This window comes from Sphaerodactylus townsendi, linkage group LG10, assembly GCF_021028975.2.
Source record: "Sphaerodactylus townsendi isolate TG3544 linkage group LG10, MPM_Stown_v2.3, whole genome shotgun sequence".
Lineage (NCBI taxonomy): Eukaryota > Metazoa > Chordata > Lepidosauria > Squamata > Sphaerodactylidae > Sphaerodactylus > Sphaerodactylus townsendi.
In genome coordinates this window covers 46,732,645-46,757,585 of record NC_059434.1, presented here as the reverse complement: position 1 = coordinate 46,757,585, position 24,941 = coordinate 46,732,645, and the positions used below count along the sequence as shown (strand labels likewise).

At 38.7% G+C, this 24,941-nt stretch overlaps 1 protein-coding gene across 1 annotated transcript in view; it reads right to left on the bottom strand.

Annotated features, from left to right (window-relative positions):
- The window catches only part of LRBA (LPS responsive beige-like anchor protein), a 452,503-nt gene that overhangs the window by 335,692 nt on the left and 91,870 nt on the right, over positions 1-24,941 (bottom strand). Inside the window, 11 exon segments of the mRNA XM_048509137.1 lie at positions 166-607; positions 1,343-1,490; positions 2,781-2,888; positions 3,335-3,462; positions 4,567-4,747; positions 6,273-6,426; positions 10,081-10,256; positions 10,773-11,771; positions 22,450-22,642; positions 22,901-23,024; positions 24,803-24,884. Of these exon segments, the coding sequence (XP_048365094.1) occupies positions 166-607; positions 1,343-1,490; positions 2,781-2,888; positions 3,335-3,462; positions 4,567-4,747; positions 6,273-6,426; positions 10,081-10,256; positions 10,773-11,771; positions 22,450-22,642; positions 22,901-23,024; positions 24,803-24,884 (2,735 nt within the window).

Genomic DNA, 24,941 nt, shown 5'->3' with positions numbered 1-24,941 from the left:
TAAATGCTTCCAGGACTACAAAACATTCTACAATTAGAATGTTTACTCTGGTTTTTAAAAAAATATTTTGAGATTTCTGCATGCCATCATCACTATATCAGATTCTTTTCATACTATATTGTACACCTTTGTAAATAAATTCACTATCAAAGTGCATCCTCTTACCTGTCAAAGGACCGAAACTGTACAGGCTGTTCAGCAGCAGCATCCCCAAGGACTCCAAGGAAGGTTGGTGGCAGAACAGTAGGATCCACTGTGGTCCCATCTGCAGGGGTACTGACCAAACTTCTCAGGATATCTTTTACATTGACATTTTTTGCAGCTGGCACAGAGGAAGCAGCTTTCCCATCCAACTCACTTTGCAATTCACTTCTGTTTTCCTGAGATTTATTGACTTCTGAAGAAAGTGTACACAGTACTTCACTGACCGCATCTGGGCCCGCACTGAGACCCTGGGCTTCCGCTTCCCTTAGAGCTTCTGAATTGGCCCCTGGTATAGGGTGTTCTTCCTCTTCAATACCTGAATCTCGTCTTTGTACGGATGCTGCGCTTTCTGACTGCTCTGCAGATATGGGAGTGCTAATAACCTCAGAAGTGCTTTCTGTGTCTCAAAAGATATAAAAATACAGAATAACCACTTTAAAAAGACCCAAAGCCACTGTTTTAATACCTGAAAGTGTGTACCATTGTTGATAAACTGAATAAGGTACTCCTCTCGACAAATGTTAATTCACAATAAAGAGACCTTAAAAATCTATAGCACGAGATCTAGGCATATCTTGTTGCTGAACACAGCTACCCACTGAGTGTTCATCATCAAATGGCTGGATACTTCACTTTGGAACTTTGATATCACTCTAAGAAGGCATTCTGCTACATCAAGGAATATTTAAAATGCTTAACCACAGTTTCAGGAGAGGAATCTTCCTGGATGATTGTAACTATCATGGTTTCTTTTCATATTTAGCCACATACAAAGACAGTAAAATATTAAAAATTAATGTTCTGGGCAAGAAGCAGAAGCATTTGTGGGAAAAAAAATTCTGCACAACTGATCTCAAGTATCCCTTGTGGCTAGTAAACTAATTTGGTATTTAAAGATAGTAATTAGAGATGATTTCTTATATCCATCTTTTTTAAACAAAGATTGATTTTAACAGTATATTCAACCTGAATATTTTTACTAGTTCCATGACACAGGCGACTGTTATATCTGAAAGTACTCAACAAAATCAGATTCATAAAAAGTGTTGAAATGTTTACCTAGACTATTTTGAACAGAATCTTAAAAACTAAAGCCCCCAAACTGATATATAGCAAAGTCTATATCCAAGACACTCACCTGTCATTGTTGCCTTAGCTGACTGAACTGTCTGAGGCTTCCTCCTTTCATTCTGAGGTTCCAGGATATCTCTATATTTTGACACCATGAGAACTGAGATAAAATATACTACTGCCAAAGCCAAGAATTGAGCCTGTTTGCTATCCTCCTGCAAAAACAAAAACACACATTAAAAAATGGGCTGGATTCAAGGCTTTCATGAATTTGTGGATACAAACTCTATCACCCTTGCCCCAGATGTCTCAAGTATTCCCTAAAACTGTTGCTGTAACTCAGGAGACACTCAGTATGCCATGAAATGCAGGCGATTAGTTGCAGGAAGAAGAGGGGAAAAAACCCCTTCCTTGCTTTAGCACAAACTTTTTCTCTGCTCACTTTTGCAGAGATCTGGCCTGGCCAGGCATTTGAAGTAATAGTTTACAATAGTTCTCTGTTGATCAAATAATTGCAAGTGATGCAAATGTTATTTGTATAGATTTAGTTGTGTTTCAATTTCCCATATCTAAACAATATTCCATCCACTTTATCTAAATGTTGCATATTCGACATCATTCTCTGTGTGTGTGTGCCATTAAGCCACAGTGGATTTACGGCAACCCTTTAGAGTTTCCAAGACAAGTGACATTTGGAGGTGGTTTGCCATTGCCTGCCTCCGAAAGAACTGTGACTGACCCAATGTCACACAGTGGATTTCATAGGGAGGAGTGGAGAACTGAACTCAGTTCTACAGATTAGAGTCTACCACTCTTAACCACTACATCATGCTGGTTCTTTATGAATCTGGAAGGGTGGAAACCATGTAGGGCCATTATATTCTAACCCAGGTTCTAACCTAGGCAGTCTCAATTAGCAGAAATATGCAGTAACAGTTGGATGTAATGCAACACATCAAGTTTCCTTTTTTCTTAATCTTCCATAACCAGCAAAACTTCTATCGTTATTGGATTCTGTTAATTGTTTTTCCTCCTTTTGCCCCTTGTCTTCCACTCAGAATGGGAAGAAGGGATAAAACTGATAAAAAATTTGATCTCATATATTTCCTTGTACAAGCTCCCTCGTTTTATCCTAGAAAGAAAGATGTAATTCATGATCAAGCACTCTAATGTCCTAGAATTTGCACTGAAGAAGGAAAAAGAACACGTGGTATTCTCAAGCATGAAAGATGAAAACTGGAAAATTTACATTCCAGGAACAAGAAACACACAGAGGGAGAAAAGGAGGAGGCAAAGTTTATGAAGTTATAGCCACCTGCAGAGACAATAGTTTATAGGGCATTTAAGCCTTTCATCCTGACCCCAAATTCTTGTACTGCTATTCCCACAGAGTTTATGATTCTCTTAGAAACTCATTTGATTCCCTCAACATAGGCAGCTGTGAAATGACTATACTAGCCCAGCAAATCAAGCTATAGAAGAAAAAAAAAAGTTTGGTCACTTACTATATCTCTGAATACGACTGCACGAAGCCGGTTAATATCCATATCCTGCAGAAGTCTGTCAATATCTCTTATTGGAGACATTCCCCCAGTCACAACATCAAGTGGGTTCTGTTTGAAACAGAACAGTTTATCTATTGTCTACATTTTTTAAAAATAAGTTATAAATAGGCCTATATTTATTTTCACACTGATACAAAAAAATGACAAAGAAAACACTTTAGTATATAAAATCAGTTAGATGATAAATGTTTAGAATACTAGTAAAGACTGAACCATCACAGACAATGGAGAATGGAATTTAGGAAAACATATGACACATACTTCGTATTTCTCATTTTGTTCACACACACCCCCTTTTTTTTAAAGGTCCCAGCACTGATAACTCAAATGATTATGTTAACAGCTTGAAATAATTACATGTTTAAACGATTCCGTAATTTAGGATTCACATTTTCCCCTCAAACTACTGTATTGCCATAAAAAGCCCTAGAGACTTATCCATCAGAGATAGCAGTACTGACGTCTGCATGCATTTAATGTCAGAAGATACTTGCCTTTGCTCCAGACTTTCCTACTGCTATCAGGCTTTGCATTGTTTTCTGACATTTAATAGTTTCCCCACTAGGCTTCATCTGAGCATGCTGCTGACACTCCAAGCAGTTTCTTACTGCCACTGCACACACTGAAAGAAAATAAAACATATGCAGGACAGGAAAAGTTAGGAACTGTTGAAAATAGGCTGAAAAGTAAATTTTCATTGTTTCTGATCCTACTGTTAACAGCGGTCTTTTTACACGCCAGTGTTCTGTTTGTATTTTCAGGTAGGAAGCTGTGGTAATGGCAGCAGTAGGACAAAATTCAAGTCCAGTTACATCTTAAAGACCAACAAAACTTCCCATGCTATAAAGTTTTGTGATTCAGAAACACTTATTTCTGGAAAATTTTGTTGAAAAGGTTCTACTGGACATGAATTTTGTTCTGTTGGTGTTTATGAAAAAAATTCAACAAACTGATGAATACAATACATTTGTGAGTTGTGTAAGTAGCATAGTAGCAGGTTTCCAGTTGCTACTGCAAGGCCTGGCCCTGTGGACACCTCCCTTAAACACTAACACACCCCTGGAAAGGGGCCTGGCCCTTCCACTTGTCTTTTAGAGACAGAAACTAACACAAGGTACCATGTAGAAGGTGGTGTGACCCTAGCACTAGCATGCCACTTGTACCAGCATAAGGGGCATTAATACAGGCACAGATGCACTTATGCCATTGTTGGAGCACCGTATGACAACACAATGCCTTGGTGCCAGCGCTGCTGCAGAAGTAGTATTCCTCAAATTCAGGAACCCATGTTGGTGCTGAAGGGGACATTCCTGGGGGCAGGGCCAGCTTTAGTCAGCTTTCTGAGCCATTCAGCCAATGAATGCTGAAGGCTGCTAAGCATCAGTTGCAGGAAGAATTAGAGAGAGGAATTTAACTATGCAGGTTCCTAAGAACTCATAGGCTCATTCCGCACCTGCAGAATAATGCACTTTCAAACTGCTTTCAGTGCTCTTTGAAGCTGTACGGAATAGCAAAATCCACTTGCAAACAGTTGTGAAAGTGGTTTGAAAATGCATTATTTTGCGTGTGCAGAAGGGGCCATAGAGTCCGAAGGGATATCTGAGTTGAGGGGCAGGAACTACCCATGCATTTTTATCACCCTGCAATATATGCTCACAAGCCTGCTGGTGGAATAAGTTAATACGCATTAACGTTTTCTTAAAACTCCAAGTAATCATTTGCTTACCAAGTCGAAGACATTGTCGTAAAATTCCACCAGATGACATATTTTTCTCAGCCTCTATTTCAGTGAATCCAAGAGAGCTTGCAAATATTAATACATCCACAAGGTTGATTATTCTTTGAAGAAATGCTATTGAAGCTTCTATGGACAGTCCTTGAGTAGGTTCAATATTTTCCAGTTCATGCTGAAAATGGAACATTTAAAACAGCCTTTTAAATCTCCCTTAACTAGCTATTATTGATTAATAACAAGATAACCAATAATCCAATAGATAGGGGATACAAGGAAAGGAAATATTTAGTTTGCAAACAGGTCGCCATATGTTTTATTGCCCATTGAGATCTACTTGCAGAAGATAACACTGGGAAGCTTGGATTAAATGGAAGAGCCAGACTTTCTAATGATATGCTACAATAGGCCAGAGATAATAGGGTATGTAATTTTTTGTAGTTGTCGTAGACCTAATGAACAACCTAGTGGTTTGGAGGCAATGAGAGGGGAAAGGCAGAAATCAACCTCCACCTCCCTCCCACATCCACGACACCAAAAAAGGTCTACATTATGCATGAGGGAAGAAAGTTGGTATAAATCGACTACGGGTTAAAAATTCCCCATAAGTTGTTTGTTGTGTGCCTACAGTACTTAGAAAAATAAAATTATAGTAACCTGTTGCACCCTAGCATCATTGCATCAGGAGCTTGTACTACTACTTCAGGTTCTTTACTGAAGTAATTTAATTGACATATTAAATACTTGCTTAATCCAATTCTGGACACTAATCACAGATCTGTGTCAAAAGTCAATAAAAAGGTGATTTTTATGTTCCTTGGTGTACTGTACTATTAACTCTTAACTAACGCTCCAGTGAGTACACTTCAAGAAAGCCTCCAATTCTTCTCAGCAAAAGAGTTGTATAATCCCAGTTTTTACACAGAGAAATTTCCCGCCTTGAATAAGCTGTCCATAATGTGCAGCAAAAGCAGCTAATATCATTCTCCTCTCCTTCATTTTATTGTTTAAGAACTATACTGTTTTGCCCAAAGCAACAACACCAGTCATGGCAGCAGAGGCAAGAAATACTAACCCAAAAATAACAGACATTAGGGTGTTATGGGTTTTCCAGGTTGTATGGCAGTGTTCCAGTAACATTTCTCCTGACCTCTGAAGGATCCTCTGAAGATGCCAGCCACAGATGCAGACTAAATGTCAGGAGGAAATGTTACTGGAACACGGCCATACAACCCAGAAAACCCACAACATCCTAGTGGTTCTGGACGTGAAAGCCTTCAACAACACATAGAACGGACGTTGTTTATGGAGAAGGGGGGAAAGGATACATGCCATTGGTGGCAAAGTCTAAAATTACTTCCTGGCTTTGGAACCAGTGACCAACAATATGGAATGGGACAGAGGGAAGGTGAACAGAGTTACATGAAAGAAAAAGACCAGTCCCAGGGTCTTTCCACCCTAAAAATGCTGCAGATACACCAGAAGGAGAACTTGCCATCAAGTCGACTCCATCTCAGTATTAAACAGAAGGCAAGGAAAAGTCAGTAAAACATTGCCAAGATACCTTATGCTTTCCCTATCCCTTAGAATGGTCATAAACAAGCCCAATCTTAACACAGAAATCACCTTTCTATAATTCAGAGTATACAATAAAGCATCCTCCAAAGCATCAGTTCTATATTAGAATGTGATTTTCTTACTGTAGCAGATGTAGCGGCAGAAAGCAAAGGTAATATTCCACCACAAACCATAATCATATTATCCATCACTTGAGACATCAAATGAATTGTGTTGTGCACAAATATGACATTGTCACTGCTATTCACAAAGTCCATCACAGTCTTGGTAGAATGGCTGCCCAAAAGAAAACAAAAAAGCACAGATGCAGGACATACAGTTTTTTGGTTAGAAACCTATGCATTTATTTATGTCACTATTAGTTATACCATCCAGAAAGCTCTTTTGTAAAAGAATAACACATCAGTATGTTTAAAAAAAAAAACAGCCTGTGTACTGTCATCCTGACCTGAATGTGCCCTTTCCTTATGCTTCTAATCCTCTCCAGAGCACAGACTGGCAACTGTATCTAAGTGTGTGGTGAATAATTATTTATTATTATGAAGTCTGATTATCTACCGCTGCAAAAGACACTGTATAAATCATCAAAATAAGTTTCCCAGGAGATATAAACTAGATCTGAACTCAAGTCTCTGAAGAGGAAACCAGTATCTTACACAGAACTTCCCTATTAAGCAAAGGAATTTTAAAGACGTAAAATATAAGGAAATTTAATTCCTACTTAAACAAATCAACACATGAATTTTATCCCATGGTCTATAACTTCCCCATAGCATGATGCCTGTATCATATGGGATTCAGCTTGATTATAATGAAATTTTAGGCACAGTTACTTCAGGCGAAACCCACTAAAATTAACTGGTTTAGACTAAAATAACTTTGCACAGGATCGCACTGTTACTTTCTGCATTTTATATGAATAAAGTTAGCTGGCACTTTAAAAACATGGACAAGACCATAGCCATGAGAAGATTATCAGTTCTTCAAGTCTACAGGGTATTTATTTTGGCTAAAGAATATGAAACTTCTCTTTAATAACACCCTTCACCCGCTTTGGTGAAACAAAGTTGACAATGACTCTGGTTAAAATCAAGATATAATTCAATACACATATTTAATGTGCCTATAACCTGCAGAGAAAAAAATAGACAAAATTAAGTATTCCTGAAAGAATCAGAGGAATATTCCTGAAATCCAGGCCTGATGGTCAGAGAAACCCATACAAAGATACAAACAGCAAAAGCTCCTATAGCAATTAAAGTGCTGCTGAGGGTTGACAGACCAATCCAAGACTGCCAGAGCAGGTGAGGCCAGTGTGTTGTAAGCAGTACCACACCACCACCAACAAGCTTCCCTGGCAATGGTTTCCACTTCCAGAACGCCCTTGCCACGCCCTGCCACGCCGACAAGGTTGAGGGCAGCACTGGAGTGCCAATGTGAAGCCAAGTTCTGCAGCCAGACATCACAGGGCACTGCAGCGGCTGGGTGTCAGAGTATTTGCCCCTCTGCCAGGGTAAATGCCCAAGGGAGTGCATTTCCACCAGCGTAGGCCCACGCCACCTTCTCCGGAGGGGAATTCACCCCCCTCCTCAGATTGGACTGTCTGTGCTATTTCAGCCATTTTAAACTAATTATTGATCTACCCTTTTTAAAGTATGTAGAGCTATCTTTTTCAGAAAGATCACATCAGTAGTCAGTGCTGCTGAGCATATCAAAGACGGAAAAATAACAACTTTCAGGAGCCTCTGAGTACCGACAAAGCAGAAGAACAGAGGTGAGTTCCAGGTTGGAGCCCATTGTTTCTTCTATGCAGTTGCAAAATCCATGCACTATCAGAATAGCACAGAAAGCAAAGGGACCAACTTTAGTACTGTGATGAGGAAGAAACAAACATTTCGGAAGAATTTAATATTGAACTGTAAATGCAGTCAATTAAATGATGTGCAATGAGTCAGCGGACACGCCACAATTAGTTGGCAGTCTTCTGTTTTCCCCCCAAAAGCACACAAAGTAAAGAGTCTAGTCAGGCAGTTTGTGCACTAAACTCAGTCAGGCGCAGGGGCCAAAAACAGCGGTGTGAAAACGGTGTAAATCCTTTTACACCGTTTTAAACCCTTTTACACCATTTTTACACCGCTGTTTTTGGCCCATGCGGAATCCGCCTTAGTCTACCACTAACAGAGGTTTCACACAGACTGTATAATGCACTTCCAATCCACTTTCAACTGCACTTTAATAATTGTTGGCAAGTGGATTTTACCTTATCACATTGTGGATTCAAAGTAAATTATTCAGTGTTACATCATATTCTGCCCATAAACCCTAGTTTGTCTGTTGCTTGCCACCTCTTGTGCCTCCAGGTAGAGTGTACAGATATTACCTCAAGATTCCTTGCATTGCCCAGTTGCTGAACAAGTGTTAGTACATGCACAGTGCACTTTCTATCACTTGCTAAAATAAACAGATAAAAAAGGGCAGGGAAAACTAGAGCAAGCCAAAACTCCCCTGAGACCTTTGGATACTTCTAGCAGAGCCAGCTGTTAGCCACACTGCTCCTTCCTCTCTAGCTACTTCACCAAATTCCCTTGACTTTTAAACACTGAAATAAAAAAGATCTTCTCCAACCCTCATTTCCTTTCTTTCTTGTCTCGCCACATTCATACATCTTGTTTTTCCAAAGAAATAAATTAAAAGACTGGGAAAGAACATATGATCAAGTTGATCATTCAGTCTCCCATGGAAAATGAAAGGAGGGACAACTGAAGGGGGTATTTTCATGAGGAGAAAGGAGACAGTAGGGGTGTCAACTGCTTTTTACAATAACAGAACTTTATGTGGAACAATGTATATTGTGTATATTGGCAAACAGGATACAACATTGTGCTGCATGAAATCTTTTGTCTTGCTGTCTTTCAAATTTACCTCTCTAGAGTGGCTGAAGTCATACAATCTTGCTTGGTTAAGTTATTGCTACAAGAGAGTGATGGGCAGAAAACCAGCAGCTGATAGAGCCTTAGCACAGCACGGAGCAAAGAATCTCAAGGTCAGCCAACTCACCTGCTGACCAAATGTACTCCATTCCACCCTGCCTCAGCCTGTCTGAGATACCACTGAATGGTAGGTTGAAGTACAGACACCAGCCCCTCCATTGTCTCCCCTGCCATCTGGAGTGAGGGTGCCTTGACAGCCCCCAAGATGGGCATGTCCCCATAAGCCCTCTCCCAAAATTCTCTGAGGGAATCGCCAAAGATGAGGAAAATGGGCACACAGGCCACTTTTCCCCCTAATGGATGCGGCTCCGTGCTGATGCCATCCAACACAATTGTGACATAAAGAGTAAAATTCCAAGACATCTCAAGCAAAGAAAGATCCAATGCAACAAGGCAAAACTCCTTCCTGTCAGGTCTGCTGGTTGAGACCCAACTCCTGGCCAGGAACACACCCATTCCTGCACAACAGACTCCCTGACTGATCAGCAGCTGCTCCACTGGCTCCTCGAAAGCTGTGAAGAGTCACCTCCCTCCCTGACCTCCCTACGGGCCCACAACAGATCCAGGTAAGCCCAGGATCCCTTAGTTTATCTGCTGCTCTGCTTCTAAATGCAAGAGACTAGCAACAAGCTCTGGTTTCTGAATTGGAAAAAAATGAGGAAGCACAGTTAGCTATAACCACAGTCAATAACTTAAGTACAAACTGGTGTTTGAAAATCCAGATTCTGAGATCACCAAACCACAGTTTGTTGGGCAGTTTGCATTGGAAATTTACAACAGACCAGAATTTAATCAAACCATAGTTTATAATACGTAGTTCATCATGATCTGTATGTAGCCTGTATTTCAAACTACTTGTACAATTAGGAGAGATGCAATTACATGGATTTTTACACTGTTGAAATTAACTCCTGGGACTACATTTAAAAAGCCATCTTACCTCCTCCACATCTGCACGTCTGTTTCTATGGAAAAGAGCAAGTCTGTAAGTAAGCGTTGGTGCATTTGTGACCATCTGAATTCCGGAATACGGAACATAGTAGACCTGGAATCTCTTCTCTGTCCATCTGAAACAGTCCCTCCAGTTTGACCAGATGAATCTTGTTGCCTTGATGTCTTCACAAACAAAGTACAGGAAGAAATCAGCCTGAAGTAAAAAATCTCAGACCTGACACAAATCCAAATTTCAGAAGACCAGCAATGAAAATCCACACTAAAAAAACCTGCATATTTTAAAAAACAAAGGTTTCTAGTTCTGAAATAACTTCTAGAAAGTCAGGACTGAGAACTACACAATGAAATCTACCAATTATCATACCAGTTCTACATACTACAGATCAATTGTGCCAACTCCACTAGCCAAGACAAGAATAAGCAGCAGCCAGACCTTACCACATAGGGTGCAAATATTGCTGCTGACCATGATCTCCCTCCTTTGAGGAAGTATGCTGTACGATGATGATTATCCATTGGCAGGTATCTCTGCAGGAGGGAAGCACTTAGGTACATTACTATTTGACTGTATTTAGTAAGCATCACTGACCTGATGCTGAAGAGCTTATGCAAGAATAATGTAGATCTAAAGCTAGAACTGACTTCAATTTATAAACTGTAGTGAACAAGAAAAATTACCTCAGCAATGGGCCTCAGTGCTTGATTTATTTCCAGAACTGCACTGGACTTCAGCTCCAATCTTTCGGTATCTGATGCAACACTAGAAACATCAAGTTTAGCAATCTTCTTTTCTGAAGTGTGTGGCTGCACATCATCGACAGTTGTTTTGGTAAGGGTTTGGTCAGTATTTTCCTCTTCTCCCTTCTCATCATGGGAATTTGACTGGGGTGCTGAATCCTTTATCAAAGAAGAACTGATTTCTGGAGAGATAACTGGATCTTGTTCGCTTTCTACTGATGCTTCAGTATCTTTCGTTTCTAATGGTACTGGAACTGGTTCCTTCAATGTGACTGTTTGCTGTTCCTGCATTGCTGACGTTTCCTGGCTTCCACACAATGCATGTTCTTCACTGGGCATAGGAGGAGATTCCTCTGACGTAAATGGCAAATTGCTCTCCTCTTTTAAATCAACAAAATCGTCATCTTCCTCATCCTCCACTTCTGGCATCAATTTTTCCAGAATCTCAGGACTTTCAATTGTCTCTCCATCAACTTTTTGCGTAAGTGATTCTGCCTCATTGGCAATTTCCTTTTCTTCTTCCTGGATTCCTTCAGTTATTTCAGAAGAGGCTTCTGAAGTTTGTTTTATCTCTTCTGGCTGTATAGGAAGCTCTAAGCAAGATGCTTTATTTAAATCAGAGGTTTTCTGACCACTTTCTCGTTCTGTTCTGACTTCTCTAATTGCATCTGGTGCATCAGTTTGTTCTTCACACTCAGATGATCTACTTTCAGTCTTCTGAGTACTGCTTTGCACGCTAATACTCCCATTAGAATATGCAGAAGTACCAGCTTCTTTTATTTCCAGATGCTGCACTGTTGCTGCAAATTCAGTTTCCCTACTGCTACCAGAAACCGTTCGAACCTGGGTTGATAGGCCTGCACCACCAACTTCATCTTCTTTCTCTTGATATTCCCTGAACATTTGAGAGAGGCTTTCTTTGTGCATCTCGTAAGTTACCTGTAAAAAGAAGGATTTGAGTTTGGTAAATACTCAAAGTTCTGAAGTATCCTATGGTTTCTACTATTTAGTTAAGTATACTACTGATTTAGTTAAGTATACTACTGTGAAGCGCAACTACACACCATCATTACCAAAGATATAACTATGCTACTCCTCATTCTTCTTAGGTAGGTATCAATACAGGTAGGTATCAACACAAACTAAATTCCAGCAAACTTTGGACTTTCAATTTGCCAACAATCATTCCTCTCTTATTGAAATTTTGCCACAGGGCTTAAATTTCTGCCAGGACTAAGCTAAAAAAATTGCTTTTAGTCTTCAGAATAGCCTAGACACACAAGTCTCCAGGAATGAGTGCTGTACTTTTTCACCATGGTGATACTTATTATGGGTTAGAGCCGTGCTGTGGGAACTCATGACACAACCATAACCCGTGAAGACCTGCAACCACATATGTAGGCCAACCTGAATACCCCGCCAACGTGGCTGCAGACTTGGAAGCTTTACAGTTTATATTGTGAGACGAATCCACCAAGAACTGGTCATCATAGTATAGCTGACTTATTTTAATCAGTAGTAAGAAATACAACTTTCAGATCAAAAAGTGCAATTTCTCAACTTACATGTTTAGAGATTAATCAGTACTCTACCTCTAACACACACAAACACCATCAGTCTGATAAATATAATTAAATCAGTGTATTCCAATCCTGTCTTAAGCCCTGTCCATGGACTGGCACAGAGATTACCTTGAATATCAAGTTCCATAGAAATATATGAATAACATATTGTAACACAGACACAGATCAATTTGACAAAATAATTATACATTTGGATTCTGAATATTTTAAGTGTATGTTTATTTATTTGTATAAATTCATTATTTTTGTGCTATATCTAATAAAACCTGAACATGATAACGGTTCAGATAGCATATAAGGGAGATATTATAATGTCATATAGAGTGAAGAATTTCCCAAGAAACAATTTGAGTTACTTGCACTGAATATACAATCTCCAACAAAAAGAAAATATATGGCATGAAAGTAAAGTAAAAATCTCTAGGTAAACACTCCCCTTTGATCGAACAGAAGGCAATGCCTGTTTGTTAAGCAAAAAGTGAATCAGTATTTTGCTCCTAGGTGTTATCATGCATTCTTGGCTCTTCTGTTTAGTCCACTCTATCTTTCCTATGTCAGCAATAAATTTTTTCATTCATCCTGACAAAGGTGCGATGAGTTGAGAGATTTATAGGGCAGGTTCTTAAGATTCATTTCCCAAAGAGATGCCCTAAGCCCTGTAGAGTTTTTCATCAGCTAACTTGGTATCTGCAGCATTAAATATTCCCCTAGGCAAACAAGTCCCAGGACAGTAAGCTCTGTCAAGGATATTCATGGATAGCTCCTCATTCTGTAATACATTACATGCTCTCCTCTTGGGTCTTAATAAGAAAGTATTTGTTTACCCAATACACAAAACAGTGATTAGTGACAGAGAACAAGTGCCAGAAAGAGAGAGAGAGAGAGAGAGAGAGAGAGAGAGAGAGAGAGAGAGAGAGAAATGGCCTTTATCTCAATGTGTGATAAAATTCAGTCTTTGACTAATCAAAAATGGTTATTTTCCTGGTTCATACATTTTATGAAGGAAATTAGATACTCTCAGTTTAATGTTGCACTGGACACAACACTTATAGCAGAGTTACTGGGCAGTCTACATGTGTGATTGCTAGTTACATGGCACATTCAGGAATTTTACAGTGTTGACACCAACATTTTTATTTGTCTTCTACATAAAAAAAATCTTCTCCACGATTCTCTGTCATAAATTTGGACAATGTGTTGCAAACACTATGCTCCCAAAACACTGAAACAAAAAACAACACAACTGAAAATGTCTGAGACTGGGCTCTCAAATGGGAAAAACTAATTTTTGACAGCCAAATATGTTTGACAGGAAAAACTCAGTACTGATGTTGAGCAGTTTAATCCAACGGATCAATATATCTAAATATATATGAATAAATAAAATGCTCGTTGCAGTCTTTTCAATAGACCAAACATCCTCTATCTATGGTTTGTATTTCATATTAACAAGTAAGTGTGGTAAAAGGGTGCCAAAGACCGTTTAGAACAGGGTATAAAGAGTCATCCATTAAACACACTAGTGTACCATTTTAGTTTATGGTTAGAGTTCTGCAACCATGGGAAAAATCAGTGGACAGTATCTTATGCATCAATAGACATCTCTAATGTTAATTAGCTTTAGTAAATTATGTGTACAACTGTGCCATTATCTGCAACCTTATTTCACTTGTGTGCATGTCTGTGAAATACACTGAGACCCAGTTTTGCAAATAAGATATATTACTTGCATTACTTGTTGCTAGTAATGAAAAATTAAAGAATATTTTTGACTTAACATGAGGCTATAACCTAGCATTTCTTTGTTTTTAACCTATTTGCTTTTCTTTTTGACAAGTTGTATAGAAGCAAAAAGATTGTTTGACAGCTTTAAAGGTTTTTTAAAAATTGTTTTTAGTGACCGTTTGATAAATACCTGGCATCATAATTTTATAACAACAACATAAAGGCTACAATGCTATATCCTTTTCAGGATAAAGATGACAGTGTAGTCGTGCATCCTCTGGTGGAAGTCGGAGCAGTGTGCACCCGCATTTTCAAGAAGTCCAATTCTCTGGCAGCATTTTAAAAGCTTATTTAATTGACGCTTCCGTCGAAACCATTATTTTATGCAATGGGAAACATAGTGCTTTGTTAAAATAGCATTTATATTGCTCGGGAAGCCTATTAGTGAGACCTGACTTTTTGTAAAGTTGCACCCGCCATTTCCTTTTCTGTTCCTGCCACGTTACAACACAGGATGATGTAGTGGATTAAGGAACACGTTTCCTGCCAACTTTATCCTGAAAAGGGTATAGCCAAGAGAATTTTACATTTACATTCACCTGTACCTGATTGTTTTAAATGTCCCTTTAGGTATTTTCAAGTGTGAAGCTGATAATTCATAATTAATTAGCTGATATTGCTTTAAATTAGCAAACTAAAAGGCCATTCATTAATCTTCACAATCATTTGATGCCTAATCCATAGCCATTTGCAACATTTGCAAAGCTCCTCTTTGCACTACTAGTTAAAGACAATTGTAAGCTAATAAATGCAGCCTTTCCCACTACCATTAATTTTAACTTAATTTGACATTCAACATTCACTAATTGCCAGTCAGGAAGATTAGAATGCACAAAGCAAAAAGGTTATGGTGACACTAAAATAACAGTATACTATAATGAAAATGTAGCAGTTTTGAGGGTGTAGCATTTGCTATTCCACATATCACACACATGCATCATGTGGATGATGAGGTCAAAACTTAAAAAGAGAGGAGACTGACTGTTCTTAAAACTTAAAAAGAGAGGAGACTGACTGTTCACCCAGCAATGGAACACTTTTTTGTATATTGTAAGATTTACTGGAAATTAGCTCCTGTGGTGCTAAACCCCATCAAAAAGCTATTCATAATTCCAGCAAATGTTGCTATTTTTTAGCCTAATGAGAGCTTTATTGACCTGTTTTTCCAGCCTCCTAGGAGCAACACTAACAGTTCAGGTCAGGAAACTCTCTACACCAAATCAGCTTTTACGTGAAGCACCAATACCTGCTGATATCAATCCCAGGGAAATGAATCAGTCAAATACGAACAGAGGTACTGCACCCACAAAGGCTTTGTACATTATAGCAACATCTCTAACATAACAAAGTCACTCGGACCCCATACTGGCAAGCTTCTTACAACAGATCAAAAGATTGTATTAAGTCAAACCATTTAGGTTTACTGTGAAAACATGAATTAAATTGCATTCTTAATATATTAAAATGATTTCACTGATCAGTTATTATTACCTATAGCACAGTTACATTTTTAAGGTGAACTTTACAGTATTGGAAGATAATTTTTTAGTATTACAAACAGATCATACTCATTTTGATTACATTTTGATTGCATCATTGATTACATTTTGATTACATCATTGGGCATATCTATTTTTGTGAATGAAGGAATAGTTAAACTATAGAAAAATATGTTTATAATTTCAGTTGTCCCATTTTCAGAAGTAAATAAGCTCATTGTAAAACAGTCAGGGCAACCTTTTTGGGGGGTGGGGGGTGACAGTCTTTATCAGGGGGTTCCTTATTTCTTTATTTTGGCAGCACTCACAAGAATTTAATTATCTTATTCTCATCCTGTCCTGCTCATCTCTATCAGTTACTTTATAAAGGAAAACTTAAAAAAAATTTAATTTACGTCCATGTTTCATTTTCCTAAAGTTTTATTAACATTTCCTTACTCTATTCTGAAGATTCGATATGAATTACAAATCAGAGAATAACTACCAGAATAATAGCACAATACTACAACCAACAGCTCCTTGGCTCACCAAAACAAGAAACCCACAACGCAAATTTAAGTTCCTAACTAAAATACCACTCCTCAAAACACACACAAAAATATAAACTACAGATAAATAAACATAAATAAATTAAGCATAACATAAATAAATAAATATCACCTACACCTTCCACCATATACCCCACTGATGAGGTGTATCTCCTACTATCACTCTACACTTATACCATCCGTTATTCCTCAGCATCCCATACCTGGTTCCAACCTGTTTCCTCCCACTTTTACTTATGTTGATGATCAAGACTAGTTATAAAGCCGTAGGCTTTATACTATCAGAAGATGAAAAAAATCCCATTTCATAACCTTGTTTGTATGTGCTGAGAATTAATTAGAATCACACACTCCCATTTGCATGGGAAAAGTGACAGATTTTGGTTGATTCCCTCTTCCCATTGCAATCCCCTGTGTAGTTTGCACTCCTATTCCTGACAGTCACTTGAACCTCAAGAACAACCTTTCAGAAGGCTGAATCACAAAAGGGTAAGTAGCAAAGATCCAATCTATGAGCAGAGAACAGTGTATGCGTCTTTGGATCCAGACCATTATCTCAAAGCACATTTTTGTAGCACACAATCCAGATGTAGTTAGCAAGATTTCAAGGATCATAAACATTGTAGTATTTTAGACACTGAAACTACTGAGAACATTTGTTCTAATACTGATATTTTGCACTGTACCATTATGATAAAAACAAAAAGTCCCTACAGATTTCTACCCTTTCTGGTAAACAATGATAAAGCTGGCTACTATACAACCTAGCCATCCTTCCCTTCACACTTTAAAATCTTTCATCATCTATCATAAATCAATCTTCCTTTCTAACAAATCATTTTTATTCCTGTTCTTTTTTCAGCATGTCCTCATCTGCAAGGCTGACCAAGTCAAGCAAATAGCTGTATAATTCAGCTTAATTTTATGGAATTAGTTCTGCTGAATGATACTAGCTACTGAATATCACACTTTTTCAAAACAACAGAAAACATCAGTTTCCTTTTATGTATTGTTTGAGCAGAACATAATGTCCAAGTTATGTCTAGATATGAAAAAGAAAATCTTAAATATTTATATCCCCCTGATATCCTCAGTGAGGACCCAAAGTGCCTATATCTGCACTGTCAATTGATCTTAACAACAACACTTAAGCTGGGAGAATGATTTTTCTAAAGTTGTCCAGCAAGCTGTCATGGCACAGTGAGGATTACATTACACATGGATGGATTAATATTATCCTATTGGTCATGAAACACTATTCTAAATGTCCTGTGTTTCCTAATTCAAAGTGGCATACAGATGAAGTCTGCAAATACAACCTATTATATGCTTTACAGGTTCAACCCAAATGTTTTTTTAAGTATCAAAATTACTTTGAAAATGAATATTTTGTAGATTTTTTTTAAAAAAAGAGAGAGACTGTTAACAGAAGTAAACACAATATATCTACTTTAAAAACAAGATCATTCGAAAATAGCAATATGCCCAACATTCTTTACCTGGATTCCATTCACAGCAATTGAAGGCTGCATAGTGGTGATGCGTAAGGTCTAGCTTATGAGACACATGATAAAAATATTTTTTTTCTTTTAGATTCTCTAGTACTTAAAATAATGCTAACACTTGTTACTGGAAAAAAGCTCATATTAAACAATATGTTTCCTTATAAATGTGGTTGCGGGGAAATAGCTATAAAAATGGAGGAAAAAAATAAAAAGTCAAGCTAACACAAAGGAATTTAGCTTTAAGGATTATGCACACCTTTTAAATCCTGAGAGCAAAAAGAAACCAATGTAGTACAATTATGCCACAAAAGCCATCACTGCTTATAAAGCGTAGTGCAGCTGTTGGAAGAGAGGAGTACAGTGACAAACAGCTTCCCTGCTACAAAGGTGGCAGGAAATCTATCAAACTGGACAATAAAATTGCAATTGAGTTTCTTTGGCTTTTTATAGCAGCTGCATGTATCTTGATGTGTAGCCCTGCAAAATCTATCCAATTTTGCAACACCAGTTCTTTATACCCTCATTCTTTATCAGAGAACAGTGCTCTAAATTATTATTGGATGTAAAAATGAAAAAAGAGCACTAATCCCATTCAATTAGCATTATACCCAGAGATGAACAAAACCTCAAACCATTACATCTGTAACAAATTTTGGAAAAAAATTATATCAGATTTCCAGGTTCCACAGTATAACAAACCTACTAGAGGGAAAAAAATATAACACTGTAGTTCTTCTAACTCATATCTAATAACCTAATAAAAAATCTATGTGCAACTTTCAATATTTTTCGGAAGAATAAATATCATACGACTTTAAGAGAATACCCTGAAAGAAGGAATTTAAAATCAGAGTCAATTAAGTCTTCCAGATGATCAGTTTTCTAAACCCTATTTGTGTATGTCTGGGGCCCAGATCTCTGGACTTCCTCAAGTGCCCCAGCAACCCCACTCCAAGTTGCTTACCTGCAGGACTTGGCAAGTTGGAGCAGCCCAAGGAAGTGGGAGAGCCAGGCAGCAGCTATCCCAGGCCAGGGGCAGCAAAGACAGGCTTGGCTCAGAACCCCACCCAGAAGGAAGCTGGCCCAGCAGCAGGAACAACCCTTTCCTCCCAGGAGCTAAAGAGCAGAGGATGGTCCAGTAAAGCCTAAAAGATGAAGGCCCAGGAAGGTCCCAGCCAAAGGAGCAGGGGCTGTAGGGGAGAAGGAAGTTATAAAAGCCTCCGGGAGCCAGGGTCAGGGAGGAGAAGGCTAGTTAGTGTCTGCCTCCTGTAAGGCCAGTAAACCACTAGAAGCAGCTCAGTGGGGCACTACCCAGGTTGAGAATATCTGAGACCCAAGTAAGGTCCCTGAGGTGACGAGAGCACTTTGCTGACGTGATAGGGAGCCCTGGTCTTGATAATGTACACATCTCTCATTAGTACGATTATCAGGTGCGCCATATGCCACAAGCTCCTGAAACACTGAGACAGCAAAAGAGTGATTTAACCACAGGTAGAGAAACAGAGTGAGGAAACAGCAAAAGTCAAGTTAGGGAAAGTAAGGGCACCAGACAGAATCAAGGGCTAGCCTGAAGTCCATCAGGAATTTACAGACTAACAAGGTTTTTAGGGTATCTGATAAAGGAAGATTTAATTCTCAAAAGCTGATATTCCCGAAGTCTTGTTGGTCTTTTAGGTGCTGCTGGACTCAAATCTAGCTCTTCTGCTGCATACCAATAGAGCTACCTTCTTGTATTTTAGGTTATTTCCCTAGGCTTAAAGTCCAGCAGACAGCTCACCACCAAGACTTTTTGCACCTTTCAACAGGAAGAGTACTTGATGGTACTCTACAAGAAGAAACAGACACACTCCTTTTCTCTGTATGTTTGGCTCTAATTAGGAAATTGGAGAATATCAATATCACAAGGGCTTTGGGGCTGGTTTCCTTTTTCCTGGTGTGATGAATACTAGTGGAAGAAGAGTGCCTTTTGCACCATTGTTGGGAGAGCAGTGTATGTGATTAATTCCAAGACTTTGCTAACATAAGCAGAGCGAATCTGAATATAAAGAGATAACTATAAGCTTAAGAGAGAGAGAGAGATCATTTCTGATTGGCTGGAGGAGGAGAGTGCCAGTTAATCTGTGAGTGGTTATTATACACAGAAACAACTGTTGGAAGACAGTTTTGGAGAAACAGCAGTTGAGTTAACTTTTGGCTGAAAATATTGCTTTCTGGGGGGATTGTCAGACAGATGTGGCTGGTCTAATCTGTGTTTCCAGGTGACAGTTTAACACAGACACACACAAAGGGATAGTGTTTATCTTTGGGAAAGATACACTGAAAGGGAGAGGCAGTGAGGCTTCTAATTCAGTCAGTACCCAAGGAGGAATGGGATTTCTCTGAAAGTCAGAAGGGAAAATGCTCATCAAAATTCATGTGAAAAGAAAATAATCTTCCGGTAGATTATCCTCAGTCTGGTGTTAGGTATTCACTCATGATATAGATAGCTATAGATGACAGAGTTCTAGGAACTCTAGGGTCTGGAGACACACAGACCAAAATAGAACTGTAAATTTGTTAGGAAAACTGACAACATTTGAAAGCTTTCTATATATTAAGTTACTTATAACACCTTGCCATCTTGCCAGAGACTGATAAACATGTCCAAATCTTGTAACAGTGCCTCAATTGAAACAGCAATATCACTCTATAAATAACTACCTGATGTTGAAACATACTTGTTTTCTCTTTGTGACAACGGCATACAACTTAAAGCCCCATACAAAGGAGGGCTGCATCTGCTGTTGGGAGTGGAATGGGGCGGATTTGCCCTCCTTGGGGCAAATCCATCTGCGAACGGCTGCCACAGCCCTCCTTGGTGATGGGACACTGTGATGAACACCACACCAGTGTCTCTGTTGGTGTAGCAGGGGCATGGCTGGGGAGGAGTCAACACTAGCAGGCTCCCATCTAGCCATCAACCCTGGTGCAGCACCAGGAAGCTTGGGTCTGGCAGGCTGGATGGGGCTGCCCGTTAGTTTTAATAAATTTTACTAGTTCCTTTTTTAAAAAAAAACTGTTCAAAAGCCTCAAGTGCCAATTCATTTCTGACAAGAAATAGAGTGGGGAAATACAGTGACATTCTTCAGCTTTCTGGTAAGGTCCTTAGGACAGAGGGGAGGAAAAGCTCAATTTATTGAGCAACTATATTTTAAGGGTGAGACAAGATTTGCATATATTAATAACATCACTCACATACTACATTCAGTTCTCAGTTCCTCAGGGGACAGACCGATTGTCTCTTGGAAGGAAAAAGTTTCTCGGTGTGTCAGAAAGTGTGGAGTTGTTGCAGGGGGTTAAAAGGAAGCATTACTATTCACTCCTTCACTCCTTCCAGTGCTCCCCTCATTAAGAAACTGAAGATTAACACTGGAGTTTCTTGACATGACTCTAGAACCTCTGGGTCAATCTCTCTTTTCTGATGGTTGAGTGTCTCGATGTGCCATTAGAGGACCACTCCTTTTAGCTGGTAGAGCTTCTGTAGTAGTGATAATCTTCCAGAAGGAATGGTATTATCACATTCAAGAGCTTCTTGGTACATATTCAGTTGTTATTTGTTTAGTTACAAAAAAATTGGTTAATGCACATATGAAGAAAATTGCAGCACAACTGGGATTTAGCCACTTTGTATTGAAAGTGTGTGCGCCTGCGCCTGCACACGTATATATAAAAGCCAGAATAGGATACACATAGTGAATAAAATAAGGAAAACTCAAAGACTATGCTTTGATTTTGGTTGATTAAGTTTCTATAATTGTTTTCTTGGTTAAAGAGGTGTATTATGGGAGAGTAACAGATACAAAATAAATGTATGAAAACAAAGAGTTTATTTGCAGAATATGATCATAGTAGATTTTTGGATAACGTACAACAACCTATATTGATTTGATATACCTTTCTGTATTATGAATCTCTTGGTAATAAGTTGGGGAAAAGAAAATGTTAAAGAAAAAAATCAATTCCTTTAAAATGTTTTATAATTATTATGATGGAATGTGAATTAAAAATATAGTTATAAAATGTATTAGGGAAACAAAAAGGAAAGGAAATATTGAAGCAGCTACCATAACCATATTCTCTAATCTGATTCTCAACTGAACAAAAAAATTGCAGCCACTGAATTCTTTCCACGAAGGATGCAAAGCAGTATCCTAGTAATTTGATTTTTCCCCTTATGTGTAAAGAGAGAAAACTTTTTTTCAGCTTCTTTCCTCTCTTTTGTTCACATGCAGAGCAGATTTTGGTCACGTTTCTTTTTTAGACTTTAGCAATCTGTTGCACAGCCACTTGGAAATACTAAAAACCATCCTTTTGGTCTACCAATAGAGAAGGTGCGCCACCTTGTGTTTCAAACTCATGTAATTCTACTTCACACAACAAAACAGCATGAAACACAAAGCTTTCTTGAAAATCAGATTAGCCCACCTAAAATCAAGTTGTTGCATAAAATACATTGTTAACTGGACATCAGACTGCATCACAAAACCAAATATGTCATGTATCTCTGAAAGATCAATTATTCTATGTTTAGAAGTACAGAGATAATTTTTCTTTGCTATTAGCTTCAGTGTAATTCTTTCCGTGGCTCACCATAAATTCAAAACTCATTGAAAAGCAAAGGGTTTGTAAAAAGATATAGACTTTTCTGTGTTACTTACCTTTGAATGTGTGATGGCTAGGGTGTCGACCCAAACACGCCAGCCACCCCACTCATACTTTACTGCATGGTATAGTAGTATTCGAAAAATCGTGTACACCATTTCTGTTATCTTCTGTTCTTCAGAATTTTTGGGATGAAAGTAACATAGGGAAAGCATCCATTCCTGCCACACTGAACACTGTAGTAAACTCCTGCAACAATGAGATGCACTGTTAAATTAGGCTTTTAAAAACAGCATCCAACATCTCAAAGTGATCTGCAGGTTTGAAGACCATCATATCAGCAGAATGAAGCAATTCAGAAACATTCAATGCAAGATTTTCTAGCACTAAGGCATAAAATCTGAAATAGCAAATGAAGCATGTTTGCCTGTTTTTTTTTAAAAAAAGGATATTTGCTTTTTATAATCTGAGGATAACATTTTCTAACTATAAGAAAAATCCACTAACCTTCTGTTGTCTCTGCTGTTATTAAAAAGCTTAATCATATCTGAAAGGAAAACTCGATGGACTTCCATAGTTTCTGGGCACTGAGGAGAGTTACGCAGCAATGTTGCAATAACTTTTAGAACCTCTGAAGAAAAATTTCAACAAAATAGCTTTAACACATTTGAACATTAGAATCATACTCTTTTTATTCAATTTTGGAAGTTCGAACCAAACTATGTTTAATAGGAAATTCAAACCAAACGATGTTTAATAGCTATGACTAATCCGAGAAATATTTTGCTCTAAAAAAATGGGGTTAAGATATGGATCTCTTCCTTTCCTACACAACCATCAGAAACGGCTCCCAGGCTACTTCAACCCACCTATGAGTGGCTTTTTCTCCTATAAAGAGAAATCCAAAAAAATGGCAGGATGGAGGAACTTTCAAAAACCTAAGGGAGCTGGATATTCTGAACCAAGCATTTGTTTCCTCCACCTTCACTGATGAAGCAGCAAACTCAAATATCTGATTGGATGCATTGCATGTCCTTTCCTATCCAGTGTTTGGAACAGGGTTACCAGTCCTGTGGTGGGATGACAGAACCCCCTGTTCCCAGATCCTGTCTCCCACTCAAAGCAGTAACAGAAAAAATAAAGTTTAAAGTGGTTTTCCTAGAAGTGACATCTCTTGGAATTACCAGAAATCCCAATGGTTCTTCCACAGAATGATGTCACCTTCTGTGATTCCCCGGAAGTGACATTATACCAATCATCAACAGACACAACTCCATGCATCACTGAAGGCTTTGTAGCAATCATTCTTCAAAGTTCAGCCTTTCTTCCAGGGCTCTAAACCAATCCTTATGATTTAGGCCTTATGCAATTCAAGTGATTGTCAGCCAATCATAGCCCATGGAACTTCACTGGATGGGTGGGGCTAAGCCAGTTTCAGTTTAAGAAGTATTAAGAAAAACCTTTTTTGAAGCGAGGAATAGGGATTTTGTGGTTCCTTATAAAAAATAACTAGACACAAGGCTTGCTTGAGAACCAACTGAAACACTGTTTGTGTAAAATCTGTATTGTCTGCTCTATGTATAAGAGACTCTTCCTCAAAATGTTAATTGTTGTCTTTACTCTTTACTCATAGATACACTCAGTTCTCACAGATTTACCATTAACAACCCCATCCAAAGGGGGGGCCAAATCCGCCCAGGGAAGCAACATGCAGCTGTGCTGGTGGATGTTCCCTCCCCAGGGAATTTGCCCCAAAGGAGGGGAAAAACCACCTGTGTGCAGCTGCCATGGCCCTCCCCAGTGCCGGAATGCAGCACCAGGCATGGCAACAGCATCTCAGGACACGTCGCTGCCAGCGTATTAGGGGCAGGCCAAGGAACGAGTTGCAAGTCAGATTGGGGGATGAGGTGCTGGCTTCCTGGTAATTCACTGTGTTGCCTTGAGACACAACACTCTTTGGGGTGGGGTAAGTCTATTGAGCCCCATAGAGGCTTCTGCCAGCGGGGAGTCTGAATATCAAATATTCTGTAGCAAAGAAGCATTAGTTTTTATACCTTGCATTTTCTGTACTGTAAGGAGTCTAAAGCATCTTACGATTGCCTTCATTTGCCAGCCCCTAAACAGGTACCTTGTGAAGTTGGTGGGGCTGAGAAAGTTCTGAAAGAACTGTGATTAGTTCAAGGTCACCCAGCAAGCCTTCATGTGGAGGAATGGGGAATGAAACCTGGTTTCCAGATTACAGTCTGCCACTCATGTGGAGGAGTGAGAAATCAAATCTGGTTCTCCAGATTACAGCCTGTCACTCTGAACTACTACACCATTATCTAGTGAAATAACTGCCTAAATTATTGCATATGAGATTATCTACAACTGTTCTACAGTCTAATATAAAAGAAGCATAATGCTTACGAGGATTTTGAATTTTCACTGTTGAATCTGGGTCAGGATGCTGCTTATGTATTACTTGAGTACAAATCTGTTCAATAAGTATCTGGAGAAAGGAGGAAAACAAATGTGACATTAGAATAAAGATTAAACAAATGATGGT